The 23,274-nt window shown below is 39.6% G+C and overlaps 2 protein-coding genes across 11 annotated transcripts in view; one reads left to right on the top strand and one right to left on the bottom strand.

Annotated features, from left to right (window-relative positions):
* R3HDM1 (R3H domain containing 1) overlaps nucleotides 1-3,893 on the bottom strand; it is a 77,823-nt gene extending 73,930 nt beyond the window's left edge. For all 6 annotated transcript variants that reach the window (XM_063400969.1, XM_063400970.1, XM_063400974.1 and 3 more), the window contains exon 1: nucleotides 3,736-3,893. The gene's annotated coding sequence lies outside the window, so the exon portion shown is untranslated. The remainder of the gene's footprint in view (nucleotides 1-3,735) is intronic.
* Nucleotides 3,894-4,152: 259 nt separating this feature from the next.
* The window catches only part of ZRANB3 (zinc finger RANBP2-type containing 3), a 40,203-nt gene continuing 21,081 nt past the window's right edge, over nucleotides 4,153-23,274 (top strand). The window contains exons 1-4 of one of the 5 annotated variants that reach the window (XM_063400980.1): nucleotides 4,153-4,932; nucleotides 7,709-7,815; nucleotides 8,344-8,496; nucleotides 20,829-20,847. In XM_063400980.1, coding sequence (XP_063257050.1) covers nucleotides 8,345-8,496; nucleotides 20,829-20,847 — 171 coding nt within the window. In that variant the 5' untranslated portion in view covers nucleotides 4,153-4,932; nucleotides 7,709-7,815; nucleotide 8,344. Of the gene's footprint in view, nucleotides 4,933-7,708; nucleotides 7,816-8,343; nucleotides 8,497-20,828; nucleotides 20,848-23,274 lie in introns of those variants that run through there. The other 4 variants (XM_063400978.1, XM_063400979.1, XM_063400977.1 and 1 more) reach the window with 4 other exon arrangements.

The following is a 23,274-nucleotide window of genomic DNA, read 5'->3' as shown; positions in this document are numbered from 1 at the left end:
GGGAACAATTCTTCCAACAACTGTGGTAGGTTAAGTGCTAACCAATTATACAGAACATTTTCTACAAAGATACAAAACTCAGGACTGGATTTTTGCTAAACCAAATCCAATGATGGTATCTTCTACCTTTATGCCTTTTGGAGGTTAGTTTTTGACTCAGAGAGGCAAGTTATCCAAAACGATGCTTTCAAAAAGAAGGAGCAACTCTGCTATGTTATGTAGTCACAGCTTTAAAGGTATTTATGACATTTGTCCTGACAAGCTTCAGCCTTCAGACCATTCCATACACAACTGGACTATGATATCTTTCATACACGGCAGTACACACTTGCTAACAAACCTGAGGAGGAGGCAGGAAAGTTAAGAGTGCTAAATAAAGGACAGAATTCCGTTTTTATACACAAATTCAAGTTACAGATGAAAGAATGATAAGGACTGATGTTGGGAAGGAGAGTAAAGAACAAAAATTCAGCAGCAAATGAAAAAAGACAGGTGAAAAATGCAGTAGATAATTATTTATGCAGAAACCAAAGGCTGCTCAGAGGTAATGCCCCATTTCCTTACAGAGACCCAAGATAAGGAGAAGAAAGAAACCCCGGAATAAGCATCCCACAGCCATCTCAAATCTACACTTTGCTTCAGCAGTCTGGATCCGAACATACAATAACCAAATATTCTTGGAAATGTAATTCTATAGATTGGAGAAAAGTGCATATCAAAAAAATGACACGTTGACAGGATTCTCATAATACATATATTAAACTGCAGGAGATGAACTTATGCACAAGAGCAGTGAAGGCTGTTCTGTAATTAAGGCTGCTGCCCTTCATAAATCTGTTTCCAGACATCTTTTCCTCAAAAATACTCCTTCAGCAAGTTATGAAATCAAAGTAAGATTACAGGCAGGCCCGAAGTGCCATTTTCCCAACAATACCTAATCACAATCCACCTCCCAGAAACAGAGCTTTCCAACATCACTTTCCAAAATCTCCCAACATTGTGTTATACAGCACATTCGTCCACCACCTCAAGGAAAAGTCAAGGAGGATACACCAAGAACCACATAACCCCAACTTTAATGGGCTCCCACAGATGCTACCTATCAGCCAGAGAGCATCAGCCAGAGTAAGCACCCCATTAAGGAAGCCACAATGACCTCATTATTCAGGTCTTGCACTTCCAAACGACTCCACTTTCCATCACTAAAAGGCTCAATGTGGAATGCAGCGTTTAACAAAACCCCCTGGGTCATTCCTAGCTGGCCATTCCTAGGTGGGACTGGAGGGACACGGGAAAATGCCACCAAAACCCGACTGCGCTCAACACCTCTGCCTGCAGTCCTTGATGCCAGGATTACAGGATCTTCTCCCACTCGTATCGAAAGCTCCTTAGCTGTCACACCCATGAATTACAGCACTTGGTATTTACTGGCTACTGCTTAACTCTCTTCCTATCTTTGAAATGAGAGTTCGAGCACGGCTGAAAAATTTCAGATGCTGATCACTTCAACTAATCAGGACATCCAAGGTGGTTCATATTTTTATCCCGCTAGTAAAAGTTAGAGCATAGAGCTGCCTAGCTCACCAAATCTGAACCATGCTGTCAACATAATTAAAAGATTTTTATAAAACTGTCTGCCACATTATAGCCAATTCAAAGTTTACCTTGCTCCATTACCTGACAACTCATTCTCAGAAAACACCCTGCTAAAAAGCCAGATTTTCCCCAAAGTGTCCAAAAAATGCAACAGTATCAGTTACTTTCAAAAGCCTGGAATGCAGCATCTTGAAACTTTAAACACATAAAGGTATTTAAAAAGATGTGGTTCTACATCTCTCAGTCAAATTAACTCTGGGGACAAGCAGATTTGTCAAAGTGGCCATACAAAGACATGAAGTGGAATTAACAGAGGCCACTGTAGCAAAGCGGCAGCACGTCTTACCTGAATAAACCCCACACCCATGGCATTTGTGTTGTACCAGAGCTGAGCCCAGAACATCCGACCTAAACCATTCTGCTGGTTTGAAGTGTTTCACGGACAGGCTTCAAGCAAGCAATACAAAATAAAGACTATGGTATAAGACAAATATACTGAACTTGGAGAAGAAATGAAAGCCAAAACTTTACCTAAGTTAAAAGAAGAAAAAAGGCAGAGGCAGAATTGTGTTTAAGATGAGAAAGAGCAAAGTTGTAGTACCAGTCTCCTCAACTTTTCATTTATTCCTCTAAACATACAAAGTTAAAAACAAACAGACAACAACTGCAGCAGATTTAGTGGTTGACCCTTCCCAAATCTTTAATAAATAGCTTCTGGAGCACTGCTAACAAACCTAACCCAGTACATTGCACATCCCTCAAAATTACTGATATTTAGTCAAATCTATTTTTACCTATGAGAAAAGCACTAGTTGATCTTGATAGCAATTTACAGTTTTCTAAAATAAAGAGTGGCCAAGCAGTGCAGTTACAAGTACTACATTACTGATCTTCCAAGATTTAAAGGACACAAGTCTTAACATCATTTTTGCCATTGGGACTTCGGTAAACTGAGGAGTACAAGCAATAAGTTACTTAATTTCTACAAAACACTCAAACCCTTGACATCACAGTACTTACTGTAAAACAAAGGCTTAACATCAGCTGCATGCCAAGCCAGTGGAAAACTGTCAAAGAAAATCTGTTTCTATTGCCATTTCTTTCTCCTGAATAGCAAATTATTTGAACAAAATATTTTGAAAAATAACCAGACCTTCATTTTACCTTTCACTTCAACAGTAAATAAATATTCCTAATCTAATATTCACAAGACATACTGCCCTGTAAAATTGCTGCTTAACATTCAGCCAAAAAGCATGTCTCAAATACATTACTCCTTGTGGAAGACAAGACACGAGAAAGCAAGCCCATTAAAATTCGCAGGTTAAGGCCTCAGTGAAAAAGGCCAGTATCAGACACTGCAAGAGAAAAAAACCAACACATTCCCTGTTCTGCTTTGGGCACACAAGATCCCTTCGGTCTCAGGTCAATGAGAAAGGGACATCAAAATTTAAAATTACGACTATTAGCAAAGCACTCCCAACATAACGAGCACTATGGCAGATTGTACTATGTGGCAATGCACCCTAAGCAAAGTGTGCACCACTCTTTTTGGTTTTTTTTCCATTAGCCTCCTAATCCAGCTTTCCATGGACATCACACAAATCCACCAACATGTAGGATGTGTGCAAATCTCTTCACGTGAATAATCTGAATAATTCTTAGACCCCATGTAAGAAACAGTTATTCTTTTTCTACCTCGTTCCATCTTCCTCATAAAGTGAAACCTTTCTTCGGTGCTGAAAACTCATTTAAAAACGTTTTTAAAAGAGATGGTAAAAACCAGGCTGTGACGTAGTTTGCTCACGAGTCTCCTTACACTTTATACTATAATATGGTACATATACCCACATGCAAAATTATCCAACGTGCGGCAGAAATTTTTAAGAAAATGAAAACATAATAGATGAACAGCCTTGTGTCCCACTCCGGCCAGCCCTGGCTATATTAGGGAAGGGCCGGGCTCGCCCCGCCGGACCGCGACCCCCGGCTGCACCCACCGGCCCCGCGGCCGCGCCCCCCCTCCCTCAGCGCTGCCCCCGCTCTGCGCACTGCGGGCGCGGCCCCCCCTCCTCCCTCAGCGCACTGCGACCCCCGCCCGCGGGAGCGCCTTCCCCGGCGGCATCCCGGGCTCCTCACCGGGGCGGAGCGCTCCTTCCCGGGCTCGTACCCGGGCTCCTTCCCGGGACACCGCGCCCGGCGGGTGGCGGCTCCTCGCACACGAGGGGCGCCGAACCCAGCGCCGAGCGCCGCCCGGGTTCCTCCTGCTGCTGCCGCGGCGGGGAGAGAGGCCCCGCCCCCAGACCGTCGCCACTAATGGCTGCGCGGAGCGCTAATGATGGACGGCCCCACGGACCAATAAGCGACGTGACGCCCTCCCCCCGGCACTGCCGCGGAGTGGTGCCGCTCGACGCTTACGCGGGCCGAGCCCGCCCGGAAGGCGGCGTCCAATCGGAGGGCACAGCCGCCTTGACAGACAGCGGCCAGCGCCAGTACGAGCGGCGCACCGGCACCGCAAGCCCGCCCCCCTGCGTGCAGCCCATGGCCGCGGGCGGACAGAGCGATCCCGCGGCTTTGGTAGTGTGGGCTCTGAGTGGCGTCCGCTCCCTGCCCCGGCCGCATTCCCTTCACCCATGCCTAAGCCGCCCCCCTACTCCCGGGCGTGTGCTGTATCCCGAGCAGCAGCTCCCCGGTCCCGTGGGTGCCCGCGCCAGCGCTCCCGCACCCGCACGGCGCCTGCACCCTGGCGGGGCAGGCTGGGAGCTGTAGTCAGGGTTTGCCCGCGCAGCCTCTCGTCCCCCTGGCCCCTGGCCCCGGCTTTCACCGCTCTGCCCAACCCCGAGAGCCGGCGCACTGTCCCGTCCAGCCCGGCCCTTAGCGCCATCCTCGCCTTCGTTTCCCCGCTTCCCTCTTCCCGCCCCCCCGGCTCCCTCAGCCCGCCCGCTCCAGCGGATCAGGGACCGGCAGGAGACACGGCTGGGCGGGAAGATGATTTTTAACTCCCTCCCGGGGAAGCGGGGCCAGCGGCGAGAAGGACAGGGAAGGCAGGAAAAAATTAAGGAAAAAGCGGTCCCCGGGCCCAAAAGCGCTTCCCGTCCGTGACCCCTGGTCATGCGTCACTTCCCGGCGGCCGTTCGAGCGCGGAGCCCGCGGCCGTGAGGGGAGCCCGGGCTGGGACGCGCGCGGGGTCTGTCGCCAGGCGGGGACCAGCTGCCAGGTGACTCCTGTTTGTCCCCAGCCGGTGTTTGTGACAGGTTTCACTTCTTGCGGGTGCTGCTGCTGGCTGGTGGCATCGTGCGCTCAGGTACTTCTGCGTTTGCAGCTGCAGGGATTTGCGTAAGTAAAATGAAAAGCTTGCCCCCAGGGAGGTGTTGAGGTGTGCGCTTCCCTCCAGCACGGTACAGCGGCCTGTGGAAAAACTGTTCTATGCTGAAGTTCGATGTCCTTTGCTCCACCTGAATGCTTTCTCGTGTGGTGTTCTTTAAAATGCGGTGTTCTGATGGGTAGATTTTCAATTCTTTGTTATCCCACTGATGGCTCCTCAGAACAAGAAAAGCAAGGAGCTACTGGAGAGGGTCCAGTGGAGGCCAAAGGTGATGAGAGGTCTGGAGCATCTCTCTTATGAAGAGAGACTGTGGGAGCTGGGCCTGTTCAGTCTGGAGAAGACTGAGAGAGGATCTCATTAATGCACACTAATATCTCAAAGGTGAGGATTGCCAAGAGGATGGTGCCAGACTGTTTTCAGTGGTGCCCATCAGCAAGGTGAAGAACAATGGCCATAAAATAAAATAGAAGATCTACCTCAGCATGAGGGTGAACTTCTTTACAAAGATGACAGAGCACCAGAACGATTGCCCAGGGAGCTGGTGAATATTCCCTCTCTGGAGGTGTTCCAAAGCGACCTGGATGCGTTCCTGTGTCACCTGCTGCAGGTGACCCTGCCCTGGCAGGGGGTTTGGATGGGATGATCTCCAGAGGCCCCTTCCAACCCAAACAATTCTGTGATTCTGTGAAGTAGTTGATTAATCAATCAGCCAAGGTGTTCTTAGAGCCTTGAACTCCCTATTAAGTTTTATTGAACACACAGTCGTGGAGCAGTTAAGTCCATCAATAGGAAATTTATGAAGCAAAACCCTTGGTGGAAAGACTCATTTGTCTTAGGCATGTGCTGCTGAGCTGCATTAAAGAGCTATACTTAGTGGCCTGTAAAAATAAGCAGTGGGTTTATGTTATGTAATCAGCTTGTGTTGACAAACAGCTATTGGAAAACTTGAGGTAGTCCTTGAACTTGTTGTCAATCTTGCACCCAACTTTCCAATAAAGAAACAGCCCCACGGTAATATCCTCAACAAACTGGGTCTCAGTTGCTGCCTCTGGAAGAATAAGGGCAGTGCAAATAATTTTTAAAAAAGTTTCAGTGCAAATTTTTTATGTGGCAGTTTGGTTTTCTTGGAAGTTTGAGAGACTTTCTCAGAAGTTTTCCCGGAGATTATAGTTACTGTACAAATATTTATTCTGTTTTAATTCAGTTTTGAAAAGTAGTGGGAATTGGACTGCATCAAATAGTTTATAGGTACATTGTTGTAGAGCCCTTTCAAAAAAACTTCATCAGACTGGAAAAATGGGAATTACTTTTACAAAACACATGGTGACTCCCACCAAATAAATGCATTATCCTGGTATTCATGGGTTCTGCACGTCATAATTTTTTACTGGTTTTTTATGCCCTATGAATGAATCATGATGTAGGTCCATGAATCTTCCTCATCCCTGCTTTTAAAAGCTGGGATCTTTTACCACTATCTAGTCCTGAGCTATTTAAGCAATTTTAGATTAATAGTTACTGAGTTTAATAATTCAGCTATTTCATCCCTGATTTGTTTTAAAACACTTGAGTAAATACTCTGGAGTTTGAGGTTTTTTTAACTCATGAAACTTGTGCAGCTGTATGAAGTCGCTGAATGAAAAGCTACAAGTCCACACAAAACCTTCTAGGTCTGTTTTGTCTGAAATAAAATGAAGCTCCAGAACTTATCTGGAGATGTGGGAAGGTCGGTGTGATGTGTATTACAGCACATTAAGGACACAGAAAAAAACATGAGAAGTTGTAGTTAGAGAATACATGCACTAATCTTTCCTCTTACGTCCTCTAAGTCTGCAGTGACTAGAATACAACAGATACAAACAGATACAAACTGGTCTTCTGCTACACTGACGAAATTCTTTTGTAAAACACACTATTTTTATTTCCTGACAGTACTACAGTGTGTACATAAGTACTCTGTCTCAAAACATATATGAGCAGCACTGCCACAATCATTGTGTGTTGTTTTAATAGTCATTGTTCACCACATGTGGAGTTCTCAATTATTTGCCTAGTCTGTAATTATTCACCATTCATTTATACAATCATTCACCCAGAGAAAAAAGCTAAACAAAAGCTTGTACATATCTGGTAGTTAGTGCTTTCTGTTCTGCTGCTTTCTAAGATCTGCAAAGTCAGTTTTAACCTTGTTAATGACTGATGCAGAAACATTTTTCGTGGTAGTATTGCTGTGTACTGATGACTCATGTGCCTCCTCTAATTCAGATTTATGCATGGTTCCTATTCAGTGTTTCAGTGAAAGGATCTTGTCATGATCTTGTTCAACAGAAAGTTAATTATGTTAACGTTTCATTCTCATATTGTCACTCACAACAAGCTATGAAGCGAGCTGATCACAAGTACATCATTATCTCTGCATTTATAGAATGGAAAATTAGTACAGAAAATGAGTCACAAATTTTCTTTAGAGGTGAATCTCAGAACCGAATGTTGAACAGCTTTGTTGGGCCCACCAATCCTGCAGCATTTTTGAAGCTTGGCTCTACAGAAATGTTTAGTTTTTTGTTTGTTTGCCAGTAGTCTTGAAGTACCTTACCTTAATCAACTTCTAAAGAAAAAAATACTCAGTGGAAAATATTGTGATAGAACTGAAGTGATTATGCTTATTTTCCCAGCAGTTAGAATTGAAACATTTGTGTTTGCTCAACTGAGAGCAGAGGCAGGTATTTATTTACTGGAGCTTTATGAAATTTTTTTTTCTGGGAAATGTTTGTCTTGGGCACACAGGGGCTTTCCATCTTCTGTTGAGCAAAGCTGTGCAGTGGACGTGCATGAAAGAGCCTGGTACTCATCACGGTACTTTCATCTGCTGCTGAATGTTCCAGGGGCCCAAGGTACAGGAATATTGTTTCTGTAAAGAGATACCAAAGATTCCACTTAGGAAAATGAGGGACAAATTTGCCATGGTCAATACAATGCTTATGTCCCAACTTTTGTGTGTTGATCAGTATTTAAAATTTAAATTCACTAGTCTTCCCTCATTGCATCATTTTCCTGGAACTCTTCTGAAAAATGTTTACTAAGAGTTATATTTCAGTGTCCATGAGTAAGCTCAATTTGAATGGCAAATAACTTCCTTTCATGAATAGGGTATGTGCTAGGATTATTATTTCATAGTGTAAAGGAAGAGATGCTGCCCTCTTCATCCTGGAATAGTGAGACTATTTTATGGATACTGAGGTGAGGGACTCTTCCTCCAGCATCTACACAATTTTATGCTTTCCAGAGAGAATTCTCATAACTCAAGGAAACTTGTGTAGATATTGATTATTTCAAGATGAAGTGATGAGTGTTGTTCCATCAAGCTTTATTCTTTATTCTGCCATGTAGATAAGATATCTTCTTTCTTCTTTCTGGTTCAGCATGGCCAGTGCTCTCCAGGAAACAACTGCACTCGAAGCTTCTCAGTTAGAGGATGTTGATGCTAAGCTGTCCTTCCTACCTGAAAGACTGAGAAAGAAGCTGCTTCCTTTTCAGGAAAAGGGCATCATATTTGCACTTCAGAGAAGTGGCAGGTAAAAATTGTTGTATTCAGCTTACTGTATCATATGCTAAAATAATTACTTTAGGTAAACATTAATTATTTTTTACAAAGGTTATTCAATACCAGCACTCTTAGGTGAGTTATGCTACAGAAATCTTACACAAACAGTAAGCTATCATGGTTTAAAATGAGTTATGGGGTTTTTTTCCACAGAGGATGAAGAAGTGTTTAATAATGCATTATGCAAAAGAGAATCGTAGTATCAAAGTTCTCGTGTGAAGGGAGGTTGATATCAGTAGGACCATCATTTTTGTTATGTTAATAGAGAATTCCTAAAATAAGTTAATTCACATTTGAGTCTTTAGTTCTTAATGGCATGATAGAGCTGTTAAGGGAATGACTAACAGATCCTGGTGCATCTGTGTGGTTTTCTATTTTAAATTTGGTGCAATTCTGTAGTCAGGGTGTTCCGGAGCTCCCTGAGCTGCAGCAGAGCAGGAGCCTTGCAGAGTTCTCAGCCAGTGCAGCAGCTGATGGAGTAGGCATTCAACAATCAAGTACCTGCTAAATCAAAAAACACGGTTTATGCAGCAGAGGCTGGAAATATTTTGCTGAATAAGAGCCTGTTACTGAGTTACAGGGTCAAAAAGGAGAGGCGGAAAATGCTATTTCTACTTTTATAAATTTTAGGAAATGTGGGCAATTGCAGCCTAAAGGTGTGGAGCTACTGTACAGTGTTGTTTTGGAAAGGAAAGATGTTGGGGAGGTCTGACACAAATGGAATTACTGTAGCCTGTGTGGGAAAGATGGATGAAATTAGTTCCTGATTATTTCAGCATCTTGCTGAGAAGTAGAGGCTTAGAGCCTAAGGGGGTTGCTTGCTAATGTTTGTGATTATTTTCAGGGGAAAAGAAATGTGCATCTTTTCCTCTAAAGGTGAAAAATCGGAAAGGAAATATTCATCAGTAGTTCTTGGAATTATGCAGAACTTTTAATCAATTAAAATCTCTGAATTTTTTCACTTTGATTCTGTTCCTTTGCCCAAACCCCTTTAGCACTGCTGTCTCAGGGAATGAACAATCCATCTGTTTGATGCTGCCAGTTTCAGTGGCAGAACAGAAAGATGAGTCCAGCCCTTCACATGAAAGCCTGAGATTTGATATGCTTTATGCTGAATTGGCATTAACTGCTGTGTGACCAGCAGCCATTATCAGGCACTTTCTTGCTGCACAGACTGAGAATGAGGGGATATCATTTTAATAGCTAGCTAAGACTTTGGTGGAATAGACAGCAAAGCCTGTGTTAGAGCTGAATTTAATAAATCCAAAGCCCTTGGCTGCCATAGAATATTCAATTCAGGTGTATATTTGTATATACAAATAGTGAAATAACAGAAGCCATTAAAATTAAAGAAACTACACATTTAATTAGTGTAGGCTAATGGACGTATTTGAAAGTGGCATTTTTTTGCAAGCTATTGTATAATATAGAGGTTCTTGGGAAGCAGCTGAACTGTAGGACTGGATAATTTTTTATCAGATATTTATTTCTTCTTTATGTTGAAGTAGTAACAATTGCCTGCAATAAGTGTTCAAAAATGGTTGAGATATGTAGTCTAATGACTCTCTGTCAAAGAGGGAATTTTATTTTTTTCATTAGGGTTATGGGTTTATGATAGATTTTTTCTTTAAGTCTTTCACTAACAAGGGTTTTGCATAACCCAGCACTGATGGTTTTCATGTGGCATGCATATGAAAAAATGTTCATCATGATTGCAAGAAATCTCATTGCTTGGCATGGCAAATTCTGTGTGGGAGCTGGGTCACACTGAGGAATTGTGTGCACACTATCAGCCAGCTTCTATCTAAAGTTAAATGTATAAAGTCAGACTTCCCCAAGGAGTATTTTTTAAATCTGTCCCTTGCTCATGCAGATCTATTTCTCTTCCTGTCCCAAAACAGAGAACAAGTGCCTCTGGTGCTTGTAGCTGAGTTTTCTTATTAGTTTGTCAGCCCTTGCCTCACACAAGTTTTGTGTACTCCATAATGATTTAAATCTTCTTTCAGTATTCCCAGTGGTATATTTTCTGTAGAAGTGTCTTTTCTAATTTAAAAAAAAAATATAAGCATAGGAATTGAAGTGAGCAATATGTGCATCTCTGCTCATCTTTCTTCTTCCCCCAGGCTATGCACTCCCTTCCCAGGCATCACTTCATCCATGCTTTGCTGCAGCAGTAGGAAACTGGTGTAGAGCAAGTGTTGGCTGAAGAGATTCAATTAATATCATCTTAGATTAGACAAGCACCCAGCATGAACAGGGACTTATTATTAGAACAAGCTCTTATTTTTTGCATGGAAGGGGCTGGGAGTGAGCTATTAATTCCCTTGTCTGTTCCCAAAGCATAAAATAAACATGCTGTTGTGGTTTGTATTTTTAATTCATTGGTAAATGAATCAAAGGCTTTTTCAGTAGGTGCTCCAAAGGCATTACCTCATGTAACAGAGACTGCCTAACACTTTCCTAGGAAATGACATTTCTAGAGCCAAAAAACCAGTGTGTGCTTCAGTGTAAGCTAACATACCTTTTATCTCACAAACGTGCCTTAAAAGTAAATACCTGACTGACTGCTTATTCCTTGCCAGAGATTATTCTTCAGAGATGCACTTTGGAATGGCTGCCTAGGGATGGATACAATTTGTTGTCTTTATTTGTAGCCTCAAACATTAATGTGCAGAAAACCTAGGTGCACACAACTTACATCCACGAAGACTGTTTTATTTTTGTTATTTTCTTTCAGTGAAGCTGTAAGTTACTTTTAAAAACAGAAATAATATTTGTTTGTTTGTGTGTGTGTGTGTGTTTTAAACTGTCTTAAACTGTCATACTTGGAAAGTCATAATTCTTTTGACCATGCTTTCTTGCTTTAAATCCTCTCCTTACAAAAGTGTGTGATGCCTGTCTAGTAACACAAACAATTAATTCACCTGAATACACTGTAAAAGAGGCATGCTGCTGTTTGAAATTAGGTCTCATGCTACTGGGTATCACTAAATGCTTTATCAAGTTTTGTAATAAAAACTGTCAGCATGTGATTTGCAAGCATCATTATTTAGCACTGCTTGTCTTGTAGATGGTATCTGTAAAAGATGCCTTCAGACACACAGATATATTTCTTTCTAGGCGTGTTGGCAGAACAATTTGTTCAAGCTGGATGCAGAAGAGGACTTGGAGATATTTACCACCCATGAAACAAGCTTTTGCATTATAATTGTACAATCAAACTGTTTTAGTGGGGATAATCTTGTTTCCTCTATAAGTTTGAGAGGTAATACATCAACTTGTATATTCAGGAGCATGTGATTTTTAATACATTCTGGCCTAATGCTGTTAGACACAATAAAAAAAGTAAATTACTATGGATGGCAATATCAGGATATGCAGAGTTCACATCTGCCATTAAGAGCCATCAGTTTTAATGCAAGAGCAATTGTTTTGTTTGGCAGTCCCTGTCTAGAGTAAGAAAAAGTTTTATAGTGTTTAATACTTTAGTGGATAATGGGCTACAGAAAACCATTATGGCAGTGAAATCATTAGAGAATAGAGTGGGAATGTTCTCTGTTACAACATTGAGTCTGTTGCCTACACTTCAAATAGCACTTTTCCCATTGACTTTGTCTCTGATCTCCAGCAAGGTGCACAGGAGGAATACATAGTTAATTCTTTGTTAATTAAAGCAGACTTTTACTTCAAAAATTATCAATCTTTGTAGAAATTAATTCCCCCTCTCCCATCCTCAAAGCAGACCAAAAAACCAAAGGTTCAAATCGTAATTTCCTCGAAGTTTATGAACACAGCTGATAAATTCTTCACTAGAAAGGTACAGCATATAAAATCTGCTGAGGATTTAGCAGTTGGACCACAGAAATGGCAGCTCTTGGACAGGAAGCAAATAGAAATGTTTGAAATTCCCAGGCACAGGCCTTGGTAGGGCAAGGAATTTCTGATATGTCCTATTTAAATTCTTATGCAAATTTCTACACAAATTTCTTTAACTTTCTAGGATGTATTATCCGTTGAGTAGTATGAAAGGTGTAGTTTCCATTTGAGTTGGGTGTCTGAGGGAGTTGTAGTTTCAGATTTTGGAAGCTGATGGAAAAAGGGAAAATGTGTTCAGTCCATGCACTCCCGTGCACATTTTAGTTTGTGCTAGAGCAGCAGGCCCTTTTGTCTTACACTTTTCTATAACTATTTTTCACTTTCATTCTGATTTTGTCATGGTTACTGAGTTTGCTTCTGGGTTTTATGTTGTCTAATTCATCTTTCTTTCTCCTTCTGTATGACGCAATTGTTGCTTTCTGTCTTGTATTGCTTTTTAAGTTACCAGAGCTTTTATTTTACTTTGCTTTCATCTTTACTATTTTTGGTCCACGATTACTGATTGGTTTGCTCTTTCAGTGTATTTCTATTCTTCAGTTTCTTATCTTTGATAGTAGCTATGAATAAGAGAATAGATTTGTCTTTCAATTCTGTTTTGAAGCACTAAACCTAGTTACATGTCTATATATCTCTTACTGTCTATATCTAATTTTTTTGTCCTTTCTTTGAAAGGTCATAGGTTTCTGCAAGTCGATGCTGTGATTAAATGCAAGATTAACTGCTTTTTACCATTGTCTAATTTTTTTTTCAGAATCAGCTGCATGGTTCAAAATAACACAAAAATATTTTACAGGCTACCGTTGATTTTTTCCCAGTCACACTGACTTCAGTGAAAGCCAAATTACTTAAATTTCCATGTTAGAAAAAGAAATTACCTTCACATTTGGTTTTTTTTTAGCATGTCTATGAATATTTCGTTAAATATTTCATTTTTTTTAAAATTTGTGTTTGGTGGCTTGCAGCATCAACTGCTATCAACAAGCATCTCCTCTCCATTGTTCGTAGAACTTGAGATCAGAGATCAGATTGGAACAAAAATAATTGTAACATTTTTTAAAATTGCTGTCTCTAGTCTCAGTAGTTTGTAGTTAGATAGCCTGAAAGAGCTGTTTGAAATAAGGCATAAGTTTCTTGCTAGAGTAAGAAAGAAATCATCTTTTATTCCAATGTATTCAGCAACTCAGATATCTAAAATTATTACAATTTTGTGATAAATGTGGGTCCTTAAACCTGCACTATAACAGGTGAGCAGTTATCTCCAGTCACAGAGAACAAAGCACAGAAGTAATCTCTGGGAACAGGAATGGGATGGCTATTTAATGAATATGGAGAGGATCAAACAGTTAATCCATTTCAGCTCTCAGGGATGAAGAAAGATTTCATTTTTTTTAAGACGTTGGTTTGTAATGATTCAGAGTACATCTCACATTTGAGAAGTGCCAAGGAAGAGAGGGATGAATAAATGAAGATGCTAGCTCACAGAATGAGGTTCAGATGCAGGAAGTATGAATGAGAGACTGAGCCAAATTCTGCAGAGCTTTCCTAGCCAGGGAAGCTTGTTTGGAAGTGATGCTGGAGGAACTGGGAAGCAATTCAAATAGAACAAAAAATGCATTGTCAGTAAGTGAATCTAGGATATCATTCAGGAGAGGAACTATGTGGGGTGAAAAAGGAAAAAAGAAGACTTAAGAACAGAAAAAACCCAGTGGTAGAAATATGAGAATTTACCTGGGTTTAAATGTGGACTTGTAGCAGCTGGAATAGAGAAGAAAATGCAGATTTTGGAAATGCAGGGCACAATTTGTTAGAATGGAAGAGGAGACCCAAGAGAGATAAAGACTACAAGTGTAGGTAGTGGGATGTCAGCAGTGCTAGAGGGAGGGGAAAGGGGAAATGAATTGGTGTTAGCTGTGTGCAGGGAAGGTTTGCAGTGTGGGAATCTGTGAGAAGTTGTTTAACCACAGCACCCAGGAGAGCACGAGTGGGAGGGAGCACTTCTGAGTGTGACACAAGGCACTTTAATGAGGGTGAGTGGAGGAAAGGCCTTGAACGAGTCTGAGTCACATTCTGACTGGTTCAATGCAAGCTGGAAGGAGAGGAACACAGGCACAAGGGAGAAGAACTGCCCCAGGTCACCAGGGAATGCAGAGTTTTTTGGAAAGTAGTGATAAATAGCTACATTTCATTGAAAGCCAGCACACTGCATACTAAGGAAGGCTTCTGCTGCTCACAGATACTTTAGTCATTAACAGCAAGGTTCACATTTGCAGCCTCAGTTATCAATAGCTGAAATCAGTTGAAGTTATTCTTTTTTCTTACATTGAGTCAGCTGCTGATCCCATTTGCCTCCGAAGCCAGTGACTGATTAGGTGAGGAGTTTTCACTGTCACTTTAGGGTGTCTTTTTGGCTGGAGGTTTTTCTCACCTAACAGTTCCATTAACATATTCTAAAAGCCTATTGACGTGTCTGAGCTTAACCTTCAGCCTGACCACTTTGTTATGTGTTATTCCACACATCTTTGCCAAAGCTCAAATACCAGAACGTGTGGTCTGAGAGCTTTCAAATACTAATAAAACATTTTAGGTGGGTTTTTTCAGTCACAGGCAGAGGAGTGTTGGAGAAAAGCATAAGACAGCACAACCATTCTCCTCTAGACTCCTTTTCAGAATCATTAACAATGCAGATGTAGCTATTTAGTGTATCTTATGTTAAATCAAAGATTGTGGTTTTATTACTTAGGGTTTTTTTAAATACCTAGTGTAGTTCAGGAGCAAGGGTAAGATTTGTCTTACATCTTCTGGAGCACTGTTTTTGATGCAACACCCTTGATTATTTTTGCAAGGGAGTCAGCTCTCTTTGTTCTAGTTTTAGGACTGTGTGCTGTGATTACTGACACACAAATGTAATGGTTGCTTGCGCAGTTTTATATAAAAATGTTCTAAGTTCAGATTCCTTAAATAACCCTTGGTTAAGATGTTAGTGCTGAAGTGTTGGCTTGTGAGTGGGAGGTAAATTATATGTTGTAGTGTTATATAAAACTGACTCACATGAGTAGGTGAGAATCCCAAGAATATCAGGACACCCACACCAGTGAAAGAAAGACTTGAGCTTCCTCTGTACAACATGTTCCAAAGCCTGCATTAACAAAAAACAGCTTTAATTTGCTTGAGTAGTAACAAAATTTTTCAGTGTTTTAAAAAATGAAGTGCTACTGCTTTGACTGTTTGCCTTGGAAAATGCATTTAAAAGGGAGGGAGTTTGTTCTGTAAAAGCTACCTGCAGTTCTCAGTGGTTTTTCCTGGATAAATAGCCACTGAAAATCAATCAAGAAGTTAAATTATCTCTACAAGCCAGCAACAGATGTATTGGATTGCTGTACCCCTTTTGTTTTTAGTCTACCATTTAAGGAAGCACAACTGTCTAGAGAGGATATTATTGCAAATATTTCTGTAGTTACAAGAAATCTCTAACACCAGGTGTTTGGCTTAGTAGGATCCTCGGTTGTACAGACCTTAGTTCCAGTATGTTGTTAATCAATATTCCTCCAAGAGCAAAGTTCAAAATGGATTCTTTCTCTTTACAAAGATACCTTACTGCAGCAGCCATAATTAATGTAAGAAATTGTAGCTGTATTGTTTGCATGGTTAATAGTGCTGACATTTCAAAAGGGGTGACCCAAATGTAACCCAGACACACAGAAATAGAAATGATTTTCATTTAAATGTTTGTTCTTCCCTGAAATGCATTTTACAAAACTGTGTTAACATTAACCTTCTGATGCAGACTATTTTTGTGTGGCTCTATGACATATGCCACACGAGCTTAGCCTCAGTTTCCTTCTGTTTCTCCAGTGAACTCATCTGCATAAAATTTTAAAGATCTGCTTGTCCTTCTGCTTTGCAAAGCTGATTCCAATCTTCTTGACATCAACACAATCAGGAACTTTTTCTGTGTTTTTTGAGGTTTGAAAAATTATTCTCTCTGTCCTTTCAGAGGCAGAACTCTCCTGCTAGAGCTTTCAGAAGGCTCTATCAGGAGTTTTGGGTTTCTTTCTTAGCTCCTTCACCTCTTTTTTTGCTTACCTCAGGTTTCTCTCCAAGGTTTGCTGTAGTAAGAATGTGTAAATGTACCTTTGCCTGGTGCTTGATACCTTTACAAGACATAGTACCAAGCCTACTCTGATAGTGCTGAAAGTCTGGTTCTGAGGTTGTGACCAGCTTTGGGTGGTCCCTTTAACGATGGGATTCCTACATCCAGAGGAGAGGTGGGGTTTGTGTACAGCCTCAGGGGCTTGCATTTATTCTCTTCAGTGAACAACAGTAAGGTTTTGGACCTGTGTGCACCAGAGGTGCACCAGCACAGCAGACCTTGCTCTCTGCAGGCATATTCACTCACCTGGGTACATCCTCACTCGCAGCTCTTTGTGTTTGCTTGTTAAAAGAAAAATGTAGTTTTATTTTCAGGCTAATAACACCTCAAAATGCCAGGGGCTGTTAGAGTCTAGTGGAGGCCCAAACTCTGGTTCCCTTCTACTTGTGAAAGATCCTTCTGTGTCCGAAGGCCACTGCTAACCCTGCAGGGTTATGAATGGTAGCAAGGTTGTAGCAGCATGTGCAGTGCATCCCAATGAGATTCTGCTGCTTTCTGCTAGGAAAAAAATAGCAGATTTCCTTGATGAATGCTCAGGGATTCTAACACGAGCCACAGGATTCGCTCTGAAGAAGGGAAACATTTAAAGATTAAATGCAAAAGAATCTGAAAGAATTTGCCATTGACTGGTGCTTTTTGCACAGTTGGACTTTGCTGATGAGAGTAAGTGCAACTGAGACATCTCAAATGATTTTTTTCCATGCTTTTCTGAAACTTTTGACCATGTGGGCTGAGCTTATAACAGGATATGAATCTGCGTATCATAGCCCTGATTTATATTCTTGGATAGAGCTATTATTAAGGTGTCATATGAACAGATGGGATATGAATGATGAAGCTCAGATTGGGTAACTACCAGTTGAGAGGAAATGACTAATTGAACTTCAGAGAACAAGAAGTCTGTCTTCTTGCAGTCAAAATATGTGAAACAAAAATACATATTTGTCCCTTCAATGTAGCTGAAGATCTGTTTCTTCTGCTTTTGACAGCATGGAACCTTTATGTCCATGTTGGCAGCTTGTCTGACTGCACTAATACAGAACATACTGAAGTTTGTTTTAAATAAAGGCTGCATATTTTTAAGGTTATGTAAAGTATTGCTTTTTAGCAGCTTAGTGTAACTAACTATTAGGTATCTTGTAAGTTTTGTGTGATGTGGGCTATAAAGATGGGGAAGTTCTTTACACTTCAAATCTAATAGTTGTGATTATAAACCAGAGACATTTCATGATTTTCCTCTCTATAAGCTGTTGTTCATTGCCCAAGAATCCAATGAAAAAAAATTGAACTTCTTATCTTTTTAACTAAATTAAGCAGACATCTTTAGGATTCTTATTTTAAAACTGTGAATGATACACAGATGAATGCTTTAAAATGCATTAGGTAATAAAATAAATTCAGTATCTTCCATTTCCATTTACATTAGTTGTATTAACTGTATTAACCTGTATCATAAACGCAATCTTGTGTGCCATGTCAAAATTTTATCAAGTATGAGTGTCAATAATGTTAATTAATTGGCACAAATTAGCAATTTAAAAACTGTAGCACTTCAGGAATCTGAGTCTGAGCAGTGTGGATCCAAGCAGTGATTCATGTCACTAACTGTATAATCACAGGAGACTTTACACATTCAGATAACTCTAACTGGAGCTTTAAAACCAATTTAGTGCACTTGATTGAGCTCAATCTGTGCTGTGTCTGGTCGCATTTTAAATGCTGAAAAATGGATGGACTGCAAGTACAGGAAGAAAATCCCAACTGCTTACGACAAAGCAATTTCATCATTGGGCAGGGGAAGAGAGTGAATACTTACTAGCAAAAGTATTCAAGATATCACCAGAGATATCCAGCTTTAAGCATGGGAGTGTTTCTGTGCCTCTGTTTCTATTGATACTGTAGAAATGAGGAAGATAAAATTGTGTTGATCACTTCATGTAACCTCTGTTTGCAGAGCTGTTATGGGTAAAAGGATGGCAGCTACTTTGTACTTTCCTTCATCTACAGCAACAAACTAATGGGTTTCTATAAATGTTTTAAAGTAATTAACTTTGTTGCTGCTAAGTAATAATTTTAACTTAAGGACATATTCGGTGGAAGTTAATAGGCATGAAAACAGGAGATACTCTATAACAGCACAGATTTTATGAGTACAGTCTGAAAATGAGTGCAAAAAGAGAAACAGAACAATTTCTTATTCGTCAGCAGATAAAGTCATCAATGTTTAAGTGGCTACATTTCACTCTAATGGAGAAATCTAGCTTTATGGAAAACATGTTCCTGTGGTTGACGTACTTTTAAAATTGGTGGGTTTTATTTGCTATTCAGCTTCTAATTGTCAGAGCCATTTGTAAATCATTCTGAATTTCTTCATTTTTTGCTTGTGATTCTGAAAAGAAGAAGGAGCATCCAAATGGTTCACCTATGCCAAAGAACACTGCAATGGGATCTTACCTATTCTCACTTTTTCTGTTTGTCTGAGCTGGCATAATTAACATGTCACTATTTATGCAATTCTACTAAAATTTAAGTTGATTTGCTGAGAAATACTGTATTTATCAGCAGAAGTTGGCAAGGAATACTTTTATTCCTGTCCTCTTCACCACATTTTCTTGCTACCAGATGCCACTTGGTTATTGCTATATTTGTACTTCAGCTCTGATATTCTTACAATAAATAATCTTTATTGTTGAAGAAGGTCTGTGGTTTATTCTTGAGCTGTCTCTTCTCTGTAGCTGTTAGTTGTAGTCTTACTCATTTGGTGCATTTGTGTAAGGAGTACTACTGCAACAGTAGGTTATTGTGCATTCCAATTGATTTCAGGCTTCAAACTGTTTTTTAAAAACATGATTAATGTACTGAAAGCACTTGGCCTCAAAGAATCTGCAAAAAAGAAAGACTTGTTTTGTAAACTTCAGTTCAAGCAATTAACAATGAGTATTGAATGGAAAAAAAATCAGTCTTTGAGCAAAAACTAGCATTATTTTTAAATTAGAATTGTGTTAGTTGTCTGCAAATAAACGTCTTTGCCCAGCTGCAAATCACAGACATTAAGGCCCCACAATCATGAGTTACCACTAGAAATAATTCTGCCTTTTTTTCTTTTGTAAATCTGTGCAGACTTGGGGGTTTTGTTTTGTTATATTTTCTTCTTTTGTTTTCGTTGCTCCATCCCTAACAGCTGGAAGGGGCAGTTGCAAAGCAATTGCAAATAGATAGTTTGTTGCTTATAAAAAATGAAGTTGTATAAGAATTAATTTTGAATTTTTTACTTCAGTTGAAGGAAACTGCAGAAATTAGTAGACACTGGAATTTATAGTGTCAGGCAGAGTGAGTAAACAGCAGTATACTGTGGTTCTGAAAATATCAAACATTTTATTTTTTTTTTCTTTGGCCAGCTACACTAACTTCAGAGTAGCTTCCACTAAAAAAGCAGTTCTGTATTGCTTGAAAAGATTTTTCTGGATCAAAATACAGAATGCTTCTATCCTGTTGCATTAAATTTTGTTAAAGACACTAAGACCTGGAAGATCTTTCCCATTTTTTCATGGAAGGAGCACTATATTTGAGTTACACTGTGCAATGTGTACACATAGAATTGCAGGATGGTTAAAATACCTTGAAGAAATTAATGCCAAAGATGGCATTTAATGTTTACAAAATGTAAGCATGTTGAATATAATTTACTATTTATGACTGGGGACTTGCAATTGTCATTGTTTTTACACAGAGTGGCATTGCCAAGTGACTCCAAAATGGGCAAAAAATCAAATTCATTTTCTAATACTTTAGCTGGTACAATTGGTGGGGGAGAGGGAGTGTCTGCCTCTATTTCAAAACAAATGTGACAGCTCTGGAAAGCACATTTTTAAAATCAAGCTGACATATAAATAATCCTTAATCATGAAGCAGCAAAAACGTTGCTCTTTCTGAAAGACAAAAGAAAATGAAAGATACACTTCTTGCCTTGGAAGTGTCTCTTATGATTACAGTTAATCTATCCTGGACCTAAGCAGAAATTCAGTTTTGCAATTGCAAGTTCTGCAGTAATGCCAGCAACCTGGATAAATATTTTTAGAATAATGGTTGTACTTATTTTCAGTTGATACCAAATTCACTTTTTGTAGGTGATATCTGGAGGCATGAACCTCTTTTCCTTACATTGGTTCTGTAAATCCAGAATTTAAATTTATAGTAAACAGTTTGTAAGTATTGGTTTATGTATTATATTTACTATTAATTTCTGCTTTTTCCCCCTGTTTTTGTTTCTTATTTAGGTGTATGATTGCTGATGAGGTAAGTGATATTCCTGTTCCTCTAACTCTATTTTTTCTAGTGTTAATGCACTTTGTGCAGATGTGACTGGTTTTTGTTGGAGAGGTGTGGGCACAAAGGCTGGTAATGAGAGAATCCAAATTCCTGTGATAGTCAGCAGATATCCTGCAAATGCCTCAGTGAGGAAAAAATTGAAACCTGACATAAGTTTGGAAGAATCCTTGAGAAAACTTAAAAGGTCACGTTTAATTTTAGGTTAAATCTCCTGTACTGATACATTTTAAAAACACTGACTCAGCTGAGTTTTTAAAAATGCTTTATAATTGCATGGTGAGCTATTTTTAATGCATTAGTAGACATTCCTGGCCCAAAGAGATTTTTAACAGATATGGTTTCCAAAGATGAATTTTTCAAAGTGCACTAATGAAGTAGTAATTGTAAAATTCATTGTGTCCATGCATTTGAAAATATATGTTATATTCCATATTAGGGAAATCTGAGTCCAGCATTGCTTCTGACAGATAAAACATTTTTGTAATAATGTTCTTGATGTGTTGGCAGTATAAAATCTTTCTGAAAAAGAGAATTGCTGTAGTCTCACAATTCTAATTTGGGTTTTCTTGACACACAAGGAGGGAGAGAAAGAGATGGATTATTGGGATTTAAACATCTCCTCATACTATAAAAATCTCATTACATCTGGAGATAAACTATCCTGGCATAGAATGCAAAATATCTGGGACCTGTGGAGAATACAAAAGTATTCAGGGGAAGAGAAAAGAGAAGCTTGGGAAAAATCAAAATATCTGCAGTAGTGATTTTTTTATTAAAACCGTTTATTTCCCTCCTTGAACTAGAAAATGAGCTGTGCATAATTATGTTAGAAATAAAAAGCCCTGGAAGATACATTTATTCCAAAATAAAGACTGTATATTTTGTAATGACAATAGCTGTGGCACTGGAGGAAGTATCTGTGCTTTTTGACCTATCTCTAAATAAGAAAATGTTAGTAAAAATAAACACCAGTATTGTGAGCTTGTATGTAAAAAGAAATTGTGGAGGAAACTCAAGATCAGAGAATTACAGTATATATCCCTGGATTGTGTAACTGTGTTAGGATTAAAGTAAGATAAAACCAGTATTTTTTGAAAGGTGATCTACAAATATGTTTCCATTTTTTCTCAGAGTGGGAAGAAACAAAATCTTTCCCCCAGAATTTTAGTGTCATCCATTTCCTTGCTGGAGAAAGATGGGTTTTTATCAAAACCCAAGACCATAATATTCTCTCCAGTTTTTCTAGTGTCTCACAATCCATTACCTTGCCTGTGGGATCTGCATCCAGCCCTGGGTGTGCTGATGCCAAGAGCCCTGCTTTTATTCCATATTCATCTCAACTCAGTGCCTGGATTATCACCAGAGACACAGCCATGGCAGCAAACTAAAAATTAATATTATTTTTTGGGTTTTTTTTTTTTCACTTGGCATTGTTTTCAGATGACTTAAGAAATATTGGTGACACAAGGGAAACCTGTGGAAAAATTTTAATGAAAACTTGGCAGTTTTGAATGAAAACTGAGTATCAAAGTAGCTTTCCTATTATTTTCTTTCTAGTAATAGTAGAAAAATTCATTGTTTTCTTTGGTACTTGGGAAATCTCTTCATTACATCATTAGGTCAGTCCATTCAGACTCAGTCCTGGAGATGTAAGTTGTTGTTTTATGTCTCACTGCTGTGAGTAGTTAAATAGCAGCAAATCACTCCAGTATCCACTGGACTCCATGGAAAAGCTGCACAGAGCATTTGAAAGCCCATCTCTGCTTTGATGTTTCACAGGGTCTGGGAACTGTCTCTTGCCAGGTGAACAAGCAGAGAGAATAGCTGCATTCTTTGATAAAATCTTGGGGAGGATGGAGTGATAATTTTTAAACAAAACTCTAAAGTCTAAATCTTATAATCATCTGTTGCCATGATTATTACCCTGTGGGAGTGTTCCCACCTTGACAATACAAAGCAAATACTTTCCTGTTAAATATAAATCTGTTTGTTGACTCTTCCCCTTGGCTGTCCATCTGAATTCTCACTGTCTGGGTTTTCTCTTCTGTGTTACAGGCCAAGGAAAACTCTGGTGAATCAGAGCAGTAGTTTCTTTTTGTTATCCCACTGGGTCAAACCCAGAGCTTTTCCCACAGGTGTTTGTTCTTCATTTGCCTATGCAATTGAGGACATAGTTGTTGTTATTGTGAGAAGACATCCTATATTTTTCTTTTCTTTGCATGGCCTTTTAAAAATGTTTTTGGTAGCTTAACAAGTTCAAGAGTTTGATTTTTTTAGTCTCTACTCTTAAGACCCTGAACTGAAAATCTTCTGAGATGAATGGAAATGCTTCTTCTGACTTTGATGAGCTAACCAGATATAAGACATGTATTAATCCATTTAACTAGAAAAATC

This window comes from Prinia subflava, chromosome 6 (assembly GCF_021018805.1).
Source record: "Prinia subflava isolate CZ2003 ecotype Zambia chromosome 6, Cam_Psub_1.2, whole genome shotgun sequence".
Classification (NCBI taxonomy): Eukaryota; Metazoa; Chordata; class Aves; order Passeriformes; family Cisticolidae; genus Prinia; species Prinia subflava.
The sequence above is the reverse complement of the archived record's forward strand: the minus strand, read 5'-3'. Positions and strand labels throughout refer to the sequence as shown.